The 11,224-nt window shown below is 35.6% G+C and overlaps 1 protein-coding gene across 2 annotated transcripts; it reads left to right on the top strand.

Moving 5' to 3' along the window:
* Positions 1-3,474: 3,474 nt before the first annotated feature.
* LOC133691839 (ETO1-like protein 1) lies at positions 3,475-9,254 on the top strand. Of its 2 annotated transcripts, XM_062112445.1 has the most exons (6): positions 3,475-3,853; positions 3,970-4,528; positions 4,635-6,350; positions 6,778-7,069; positions 8,263-8,572; positions 8,827-9,254. In XM_062112445.1, the coding sequence occupies exons 2-6, from the start codon at positions 4,398-4,400 to the stop codon at positions 9,045-9,047; spliced, it is 2,670 nt and encodes an 889-aa protein (XP_061968429.1). In that variant the 5' UTR covers positions 3,475-3,853; positions 3,970-4,397; the 3' UTR covers positions 9,048-9,254. The 2 variants fall into 2 exon arrangements, with proteins under 2 accessions (XP_061968429.1, XP_061968428.1); XM_062112444.1 differs by having other exon boundaries at positions 3,475-4,528.
* The last annotated feature ends 1,970 nt before the right edge of the window (positions 9,255-11,224 follow it).

Raw genomic sequence — 11,224 nt, 5'->3', positions numbered from 1 at the left:
GATCTATCAACATCTCCCCACCCTTTGCATGTATCCCTCTCTGGTAAACGATCATGTAGTTGAAGAAGGGCAACGATAGTGTGGTTGCGTGAGGTAGTGTTTAGGATTAGATTATGGAAGAAGTTTTTAAAATTATTTTTCACATAAAAATATATCAAAATAAAGGGATTAGTTGCTGTGTTTAAGCCTGCAAGTCTAGATAAGCAGAGGCACAATGAGATCTGACAAGATACATGACATGAACTATGAAATGATACCCACGAATCTCCTTCTGGTCCTGATAATTAGATTACCGCTGCCCTTGTTTTTTTTATCTTGGCTTTTGTTCTTCTTGTTTTTGTATTTGTGCTTCTGAAAAAATTAAATTTTTTTATTTGTTTTAAATTGATATATTTTTAATGTTTTTGTATTATAATATTATAAATAATTTTAAAAAAATAAAAAAATATTTTTTAATGCATTTCCAAATAAAAATTACTTTGAAAAGAAAAACAATTACAGATATATTTTTACTAAATATTTTATACTTGTTTTTATTTCTATACATAAATTTCAATTATAATTTAATTACCTATATTTTTTTTTAACTAACTATTTTTAAATCACAACCATAAAAACTACCTAACCATTAAATCCACCACTCTACATCAATTAAAGCATTGGCTATAGAGGGAGGCACAAAACTGAGACATCAAGTCTGCCCAGATAATCTTGAAGTAAGATTTTGAGTGGCTCTGCATAGGACCTGTGAATGACACGAAGGCAGCGCATTAGGATAAGTGAAAGGTGTATGATGTTCAACAAATGTAATTAGATTGGCGACAATATGGCCTGGTGATTGAAAACGATATAGACTTTTGGATGTTTGCAGGCGTCTGCGTCTCTCCTCGTTGATCACTAAGGCCGGCGAGTCTGAACCCACCACGCACTTCCCTTGTCTAAATTTCAACCATGGTGGAAAATCCAGAATAATTCCTGGGTGATGATGTCCCACCACTCTCTGGCATTCATGCACCCTGCTATTTAGCCCTTTTTCCATCGATTCCTGGTCTCTTTTTTCCCTGTTTAACACTTCCAGATGCGTGAATGGCACTCAGCAGTAACAGCGTCATTTCGTTCATGTTTTTGTTCGGTGGGGGTGAAAGGGGCTATTTTTTAAAATGTTTTCTTGTTTCGAATATATTAGAGTAAATCTTTTATATTTCTTTTATTGCTTGTCAAAATAACTAAAAAGTTATTAATTCAATTTATTTAAAAAAATAAAAATAAAAATACGGTCAAATGCACTTCCAGACAGTGCCTAGCTGTCATAAATGGTGTGGGTCAATTATTTTCCTTAAAAGCTGTCCCGTTGGTGGTGATGTTAGCATTTGAATTTTCTGTGCGCGTCATTTCCTTACCAATCCACTACAGTGAACAGTCCCTCTCCTCGCTAGGGTGTGTTTGTTTGTGTTTAAAGGTCATCCATTGTCTCTCCTACCATATGGTGGAATTCAGGCATTCAGGCATCATCACTGCATGGTTTGATTGTTTAGAGATGACATAAAAGCAGTCGTTTATAGTGTTTATTTTTTAAATAAAAATTATTTTTTAAATTAATTATTTTTTATATTTTCGAATCATATTACTATAAATTTTTTTATTTTAATATATTTCTAAATAAAAAATCACTTCAATAACACAATCATTTTTTCATTTGCTGGACTCGACTGCTCCCTGGTGAACCCACAAGCCACGGAGCATAACTGGAGTTAGGCAGAAGGCACTCGACGGTCAAACACCAGCAAGAGAGGGAGGGACACTGCTGTTATCTAACTTAAATATTATGAAGATTTTTTTTTTTTTTTTTAAAGAGGCGTAAACGCTGCGCATTTGCTGGCGCTGATTGCATAACAGGGAGGAGCATGTGGTGCTGATTGTTTATTAATTGCAATGGGATTGTTCAATGGAAGCCACTCATACGTGCGCTCACAATTTGCTAGCTTTAGACAACTGTATTGTGCTGTAGCTACATCATCTGCTGGCCATTGACGGTGGAGAGATGTATTTATTGTTCTGTATCTTCCGCATCTTTTGCCCTTTATTTTTGTGTACAACATATTAAAATAATGGTTTTTACGATGTGAGGGCTCCTCCGGCGTTGTGAGCGGCGGCGCATTGAGATATTTATGATGATTGGGCCGCGTATCCATGATGGGATTGGCAATACAAGTATCGGTTGATTTTTTTCTTCTCCTTGGCAAACACAAAACTATACTTTTATTTGTTTTTTACATCCGATCTAGTTTTTATTCATTTAATTTCTATTTATTTTGGTTTTTTTACTCTTTTTTTTTTACAATTTAGTTTATGTTTTATTTAATTTTTATAGCAAATAATTCTACTTTTTAAATTTTTAAAGTTTATTTGTTATAAAATTAATTTCAGACTTATGATAAGGATTATGAGTTTTAGAAATTAACACGAGTTGACTTCAATATTTTTTTAATTTTTTTAAAATTTAATATTTTTTAATCTCATCTTTCAGCGTTTGATTAACTGAGAATTAATCTTTATATTTTTTTTTATTGTTTATGGGGTTATCCTAATTCTATACACAGAGTAACAAGGTTAACAGACGAAAGTTGACTTAGATATTTTTTTTTCCATTGCTTCTTTTATTTTTTTTTTCAATTTCATTTTTAACGTTAGATTATTTAATAATTAAATTTTATTGATTTATTCAATTTGTATTTGATGAGGTTGTCCTGGTATCAAGACCAGGTAAAAAGTTTGACATGCAACCCGAATAAATTTATATGAGATTTTTTTTTTATTTTTTCATGTCAATTTTCCTAATTATTTATTGTCATTATTGATTTATTTTATATTATCAAAATTATACAAATTTATTAAACTAAGTGAAGGGGTGTATTTTTATTTTTTGGAAACGTTCGCGCAGCCTTATTATTATTATTGTTATGATTATGATTATGATTATTATTATTATTATTATCACAGTAGAAAAGATTTGGATCCGCTAGCAACCACACGCGTGCCAGCAATCTAGTGGTAAGATAAGCCGGGAATGCTGGCAGCCTTAGCAGCATTTTGAATCATAAGGCTAAAGAATATCATCATAATAGGATGAATACACTCGTTCTTCGTCCAGTGTGATTAACTCAGAGAATATTTCCTCTCTCTCTCTCTCTCTCTCTCTACTTAATCTCTACTTACCATAATTTAATCCCAATAAATTCAAAAGGACCCCACAATCCCATCTACAAGATGCCAAGGATTTTGTTTTCTAGCAGCATGCCTTTCTCGATTCACAGTAATAATAATAATAATAATAATAATAATAATAATAATTCCGTTACGATACGACGTCGGTTCACCCTCAGCCAATCGAGTCCAGATATCACAATTTTACCCTCGCTTCCACACAATTGTTTTTTCTTGATTTTTCGATTTTCCCGTTGGTTTTTGTACCTCGAAATCCAACCAAACTACAAACATTTCTCTACTGTTTCTCTCTGCTTTTTCTTTTTCTTTTTCTCTCCGGTCTCCAACGACAACAAAATTTAGAAAGAGGGAGAGAAACAAAAGTAGAAAAAAGGAAAAAACTTTCCCTTTAACCAAACAAAAGAGAGCCATCAAAAGTGGGAATTTAGAATTTTTCCCTTTGGATTCCTTCACTTTGATCACTCTGCAACTTCCTCAGATTTTCTTTTTTCTCAATCTCTGGTTCCCTTTTCAAATTCAAAGCCACTGAAACTCAACTGGGTCACTCTCCACTTCTCGTTCTATTATCTACTACTATTTATCTGCTATTTTAGCTTTTCATTTTGGGTTTGTTTTGAAAGGATAAAAGGTGGGTTTGGTTTGGTTTGCCTTTTTTTGGTTGAGTTCTTGAGGTAGCTGTTGGTGGGTGGGTCTTTTGGTCTTTTCTGCTTTCGTTCATTTTCCTATTTCAAATTGTTTTTGAAGGTGACTGAAGATTTTTGTCGTGTAATTCAAGACTGCAAGTTATTGGCTTTCCATAACTGTCAATTTTAGTCAACCCAAGAGGGATCTGTAAGATTCTGACTGCCTTAAAAGCTCCCTTTTTTCATGGTTTGTTTTTACTTATTCAGTGGAACCTTTTGCACACGATTGTTTGCCTGTTGTTTGTATTTATGAGAAGTGTTCTTTAGATAAGAGTTGTTGTTTTGTGGGGTTGGAAGATCTATCAGCTAAGTGTTGTGATGTGTGATCACAAGCAACAGTTTAGGCTTTGTATTTGTTTGCTCTGTACTGCCAAATTTTAGGTTCATTTCAGCTAGGGAGGAAGAGGGGAGAGAGAGGAAAGAATTGAAAGAGTGAGGACTAATCTGACTACTGTGGAGATCTGGGACTTGTTTAATCTCTTATGCCCCATGAGGGCTTCCTTTACCTCTGATTCCTATAAAGAATCACAACTCGACTCCTTAAATCCGCAGTCATGGCTTCAAGTTGAAAGAGGGAAGCTTTCGAAATTCTCTTCACGGTCTTCTTCTTCTTCATCCATGTAAGTTTTTTTACATCTGTTGTGGTTTCTATTAATGAAAAATGTTAAAAAAAATTATATTTGATTTCAATAGATTGAGATTTTGTTTTCTTGTTGGGTTAATTAGAGAATCACTTATCAAGGTCCCAGAACCACCAGTGCAACCATTCTTTAAACCTGTTGATTATGTAGAAGTTTTAGCTCAGATTCATGAAGAACTTGAATCGTGCCCTCCGCAAGAGAGGTCGAATCTCTATTTATTTCAGTATCAACTGTTTAAAGGCCTTGGTGAAGCCAAATTGATGCGAAGAAGCCTCCGCTCTGCTTGGCTGAAGGGCAGCACTGTGCATGAGAAGCTTGTATTTGGAGCATGGTTAAAGTATGAGAGACAAGGGGAGGAGCTCATTTCAGACTTGCTTGCCACTTGTGGTAAATGCGCACAAGAGTCTGGCCCAGTAGATGTTTCCTCCGAGCTTGATGTTGATATAAGTTCAGGTTCCCATGAGACACTTTCGATGATGAATGGCAAACATATTTTAAGAAGCGTCTCTTTTAAAATTGGAGATGAGAAAATTGTTTGTGATAGGCAGAAAATTGCCAGCCTTTCTGCTCCGTTTCATGCCATGCTTAATGGATGTTTCTCTGAATCACTATGTGAACACATAGATTTATCTGAAAACAACATATCGCCTTTGGGTTTTAGGGAAATAAGCGAGTTCAGCATGACTGGTAGTTTGAATGAAGTGTCTCCAGATATTTTATTGGAAATATTGATTTTTGCAAATAAGTTTTGTTGTGAAAGGCTAAAAGATGCATGCGATAGGAAACTTGCATCCTTAGTGTCTTCCCGAGATGATGCTGTCCAGCTCATGGAATGCGCTCTCGAAGAGAACTCCCCTGTCCTTGCTGCATCATGTTTGCAAGTTTTCTTACAGGAGCTACCTGATTGCTTGAATGATGACCGGGTGGTGGAAATATTTAGCCATTCTAATAAACAACAGAAAATGACCATGGTTGGATCAGCCTCATTTTCATTATATTGTTTGTTGAGTGAAGTTGCTATGAACCTTGATCTGCAGTCTGATAAAACAGCTTTTTTTCTGGATCAGTTGGTAGAGTCAGCGGAAACTAACCGACAGAAGCTGCTGGCCTTTCATCAATTGGGTTGTGTTCGGCTCTTGAGGAAAGAGTATGATGAAGCTGAACATCTTTTTGAGGCAGCTTTAAATGCTGGTCATATATATTCTGTATCAGGCTTGGCTAGGCTGGGTAACATCAGAGGTCATAGGCTTGGGGCTTATGACAAGCTCAGTTCTGTGATTTCATCTGTTACTCCGCTTGGATGGATGTACCAGGAGAGGTCCTTGTATTGTGAAGGTGATAAGAGATGGAAAGACCTTGAAAAAGCAACTGAGTTGGATCCAACCCTAACATACCCCTACATGTATCGCGCTGCTTCTTGGATGAGGAAACAGGATGTTCAAGCTGCGCTTGCAGAAATCAATAGAATTCTTGGTTTTAAATTGGCATTAGAATGTTTGGAACTCCGGTTTTGTTTCTATCTAGCCCTTGAGAATTACCAAGCAGCGATCTGTGATGTTCAGGCAATTCTTACGCTCTCCCCTGATTATAGGATGTTTGAGGGACGGGTGGCTGCATCCCAACTCCGTACTCTTGTGCGTGAGCACGTTGACAATTGGACAACAGCAGATTGTTGGCTGCAATTGTATGATAGGTGGTCTTCAGTTGATGATATAGGTTCCCTCTCTGTCATATACCAGATGCTTGAATCTGATGCTGCCAAAGGCATTCTATATTTCAGACAGTCTTTGCTCCTCCTTAGGTATCCTCTGAAATCTTAAACGTTTACAGGCATTGCTGCATTAAAATAATGTCCAGACTTTGTTGCCGAGTTAGCTAGAATGCACTTCCCTACCTTATGGCATATGCAACCTATGCATGAATGCTCTCAGTAAACAATATCCAAAGATTGTGATAGCAGGATAGCTTATGATTCCTTGACATTTAAATCCCCCGCATTATGCTGTCTATAATCAGAATTAGTTTATAATTTCTTTTCTTTACTTAGGATTCTTTTCAGCATAACATATTTCTTTAATTTTCCTGACATGAGTTTCTTCTCCCAGTGGGTGTGACTTATGATTCCTTATAGCACAATGTTCATGCGTAAATAATTTTTATATTGGAGGTGGTAAGATTATGGTTATACTAGGATCTTTTCCCAATAATCTTCCATCTGAACTCATCAGGTTGAACTGTCCTGAGGCAGCCATGCGAAGTTTACAATTAGCCCGCCAACATGCATCAACTGAACATGAACGTCTAGTTTATGAAGGTTGGATCTTGTATGATACGGGTCATTGCAATGAAGGGCTTCAAAAGGCAGAGGAGTCTATCAACATCAAGAAGTCTTTTGAAGCTTTCTTCCTTAAAGCTTATGCTCTCGCTGACTCTAGTCTGGATCCATCTTGCTCTTCAACTGTTATGTCCCTGCTTGAAGAAGCTCTTAAGTGCCCTTCAGACAGATTGCGCAAAGGCCAGGTATGATTTTCCTGTCCCCTACTTTTTCTTTGAAATGGGAATTACTGGCATTTGCCAATCAGATGTGTATTGGTCATTGACAACTATAATCAATTACCCTAGTGTGTTTTGTTTGTCAAGGTTTTCTTGTGTTGATACCTAGGGCATCATTGATTCATATAAAGAAAAGCAATAAGAAACAGAATATGAAATCTTTCACCTGTGTCAAAAGCGTTGCAGCAGATCATTGTTGGTGATCAAGCTAATTGTGCTATGATTGGATATTATTTATTGGTTGGTGATAGTGCAAAATGTGCTATGATTCACTGCAATTGATTGGTTGATGATAGAGCAGCGCAGCAGTAAATACAAAGCATACAGTGGTGACTGCACTGGTAGGAGAAGTTACTGATGCTTAAAGTTATTTGAGACAGTGAGGTTCAGAAAGTCCAAAAAGTAAACTCGCTAACTAGACAAGATTCAGGCATTCTGCCTTTGTAAACTGCTGTTAAGAAATTGTTTTCTAAAGTTCTGCTTGAAAATGCCAAGCTCTGGAAGACCACATTTGAAGCTGATTAGAATTCTTGGAGTGATTAATAAAAAAAACAAGAAGCACTTGCTCATTTCTTTGGTGCATTACATGTGTTGAAGTGTAGATTCATGTGTCTCTGTTTTGGATAAACCCTATCCCAAAATGAGAGATAATATGAACCCTGCAAATTGTTCATTTTGGGATTATCCTCATGGAAAAGGCACTCAATAACTGATGAAGTGCTGTTGTACTGTTCTTGGAGTTTTTTATTGGGATGGTTTATCTTCATTGTTTTCAAGATGTTCGACTGTGGAGAAGCCACTGAACATGAGCATAGAGCACCCTTATTGTTTTGCTTGAAGGATGTTAGCCTTACTGGCAGAGTTGAAGTTCAAATGGCTCAGTGGTATGAGATAGATAATGCAGGATATGTATTTGTTTTCGTAAACCTTTGATAAAAGCAGTCCCTCAGTTTCAGGATGGTCTGTAGTTTATTCAAATATTTACAAAATTATGTACAACACCCATTTCATTTTCCCGTTGGGCCCAAATCTAAATACATGGTTTATTGGGTAGAATGATGAATCACTTATCCTTGCTTTCTTTTTTCTAGCATTATGTACTAATATATGTAAAGCAGACCTCTGCTAAATTTTTTTCTTTTTGAAACTTTTCTTGGCAGGCACTCAACAATCTTGGAAGTGTCTATGTTGACTGTGGGAAATTAGACTTGGCAGCTGATTGTTACATTAATGCTCTTAAGATCAGGCATACCAGAGCACACCAAGGACTTGCTCGAGTTCATTTTCTCAAAAATGATAAGATTGCTGCATACGAGGAAATGACAAAACTGATTGTGAAGGCCCAGAACAATGCATCTGCCTATGAGAAGAGGTCGGAGTATTGTGATCGAGAACTGACGAAAGCAGATCTTGAGATGGTTACACAATTAGATCCCCTTCGAGTGTACCCTTACAGATATCGAGCTGCAGGTGTGGTTCACTCCCCCTTTCCCACTCAGTTTTTTTTGGCTCTGAATTGAGTGAATGCCAATGATCAAAGTGAGACACTGATGAGAAGCTAATTCTTTATTTAGTTTGGGATTCAGAACTGATCTCAATGAACATCAAAATAAAGGGTTTTTTTTAAAACAAATGGGATGGTGGTGGTTTTTTTTTTTTGTTTTTTTTTCATTTAGTTGAGGCTCAATGATTACTCAAGCTGCTTTTTGCCGTCTGTTGGGCAGTTTTAATGGACAGTCACAAGGAGAAAGAAGCCATTGCTGAACTTTCAAGGGCGATTGTATTTAAAGCAGACCTTCACCTTCTACACTTGCGGGCGGCTTTCCATGAGCACACTGGTGATGTATTGGCTGCTTTACGTGACTGTCGTGCTGCTCTCTCTGTGGACCCAAACCATCGAGAGATGCTGGAACTTCATAGCCGAGTAAACAGCCATGAGCCCTGAATTCACAAGGATCCAAAATCATCCAAGTGCATATAACAAATACTTCAGTTTTATCATCCCAATGCATACCAGTGAGCATGTTAATGCCCATGTCACATCTATTCTTTCCTGGCCCCTCTTTCTTTCTTTCTCCATTAATTTATGCTCTTAGGTGTTTTGTAATTTAATTTAATCAATATCTGAAAATATCAATGTTCTTCCTCCTTACATGTCTTATGAACCAATAAGGGTAGCTTATGAACCACGAAGCAATCGGTTTGACGGCATCTTTATCCAACTTCAATCGTTGTGAAATTCTCGCACAAAAATGAAGGATGAAAAAACTTTGGCCAGGAAGAAAATCTTAACCCTAACGTTGCGCGTGTGACACTGAGACATGTAACTGTAATCCATAGGGCGATTCCATTATTGCTGCTCATTGATGAGGTTTTCCTCCCTTCTCATGGGATCATTAGAGATGTGAACAGCTGACCTCTTTATCACTGTAGTGAATCTCTTAGGAAGCAGAGAAGCAGGCCTCAAGACTGTAGAGTTTAGGCGGTTTGCATTGAACTGTCAGGGACACTCTGACAGCCCATTGGTAACTCGTGTCCTTAGGGGTTTTTTTAGCAGCAGAACTTTAGTCATTTAACCTGGATTTTCTGAAGAGGATTAGAGGCGTACTTGCTGATGGTTACAATCAACTATAGGTAACCTGTAATTTAATTTGTTTTATAATTTTAATTAATCTTAAGCGATGCTCTTAAATATTAATTTGATTTCTAATTTTAGAAAGCCCCACTTCTTTTCAATTGGAGGAAAGAAAAAATATATACCTTGCCCAATTCTTTAAATTTCAATTTTAAATAACCCCACCTTCTCTTACGAGGGAACAAGGTCAATCTTTACGTAATTATTTTAATTAAGAAAAACTAATTTTTTTCCTGTTATAGTAATTTATCCCTTTAATATTCAAATATATGTTTTTTCTTTTTATTTTCTATTTTCTATTTTTGGTTCATTTTTTAGTTTTCAAATAATACTACCCAGTTAAATTAACAGGTAAATAATATGATTTTTTTTCTACATGCAAGTAATTGTGCTCAATCAATCATTCATGGTCATTTGCACATCAATCAAGGCAGTAGTAACTTTTTTTTTTGTCTTGTAAGAATTATCGTCAAGCAAATTTTCACATCAAATCAAGATTCAACTCTATCTTCAAACAATCTTAAGAAAATATTTTCTATATTAATATAATACATTTAAGAAAATAATTTTTCATAGGTATGAACTCCAAAATTCAAACCTGGAAAGAAACTTAAACCCACTACACAGGTTGTAAGTATTAAAGACTTGTAAAAAAATTCAGACCCAATATATTTTACTCTCTCTAATTAAGAAACGAAAAAAAGACTCAAATTAGAGCACTTTAATATTATGGTAGATAGATTTTGAAGTTGCAATTTAAAAAAATTAATTAAAAAAATACTTTTAATTGGGATCTTAAAAATATATGTGTTTAGTTAAAATTATACTGATATGAATTTTTACATGTAAAATAAATTAAAAACAGATATTCATTAATGAAATGTAAATTATTTTTTAAGCACAATTTTACATGAGATCCAATACAAAAAAATATCTGTTTAGATGTGATTATGCAAAAATTAGAATTAACCATAATATCAAACGTTATTTTAAACTTGAAGGGATCAATTAACAGTTTTTTAGTTTAAGGAATTACTTTTTTAATTGAAAATACATATAAACCTTTTTTTTAACAAAATTTTGGTTCGGGGACAGTGGAGCAACTGACTTGGTTAATGGGAGGTAGAGTAGAGTATGAGTAGCAGAAGAAGAGAAGAAGAAGAAGAAGATGGAAGAAGGAGAGACGATGGAAGGGAATACACAGAGATGGTGTGAGGAAAGAATCACCGAAAGAAAAGGGATCAGTTCAATATTATTTCATGCATGGCTCTGTTGTAACAGAATGTCATATATATATACAATCGTACCTAACAACCCGCTCGTGCCTTCTTTTCTTTTCACGTGACTTATAACAGATTTATAACCGAAATATAAACTCTATAAACGCATCGTTTTTGACTAAATGACTTACTCTAAAACGCACCGTTTACTCAATTATTTCCCTTAATTTGAATTTCCCCCCTTTTATACCTAAAAGTTAGTTGCTG

This window comes from Populus nigra, chromosome 4, assembly GCF_951802175.1.
Source record: "Populus nigra chromosome 4, ddPopNigr1.1, whole genome shotgun sequence".
NCBI lineage: Eukaryota > Viridiplantae > Streptophyta > Magnoliopsida > Malpighiales > Salicaceae > Populus > Populus nigra.
The sequence above is the reverse complement of the archived record's forward strand: the minus strand, read 5'-3'. Positions and strand labels throughout refer to the sequence as shown.

Excerpts from the sequence above, each read along its gene's own strand:
- LOC133691839 (XM_062112445.1), top strand. The coding sequence starts at position 4,398 with ATGAGGGCTTCCTTTACCTCTGATTCCTATAAAGAATCACAACTCGAC. Across the intron at positions 4,529-4,634 it reads TCTTCTTCTTCTTCATCCAT|AGAATCACTTATCAAGGTCC; the intron begins GTAAGTTTTTTT and ends TGGGTTAATTAG. Across the intron at positions 8,573-8,826 it reads TTACAGATATCGAGCTGCAG|TTTTAATGGACAGTCACAAG; the intron begins GTGTGGTTCACT and ends TCTGTTGGGCAG.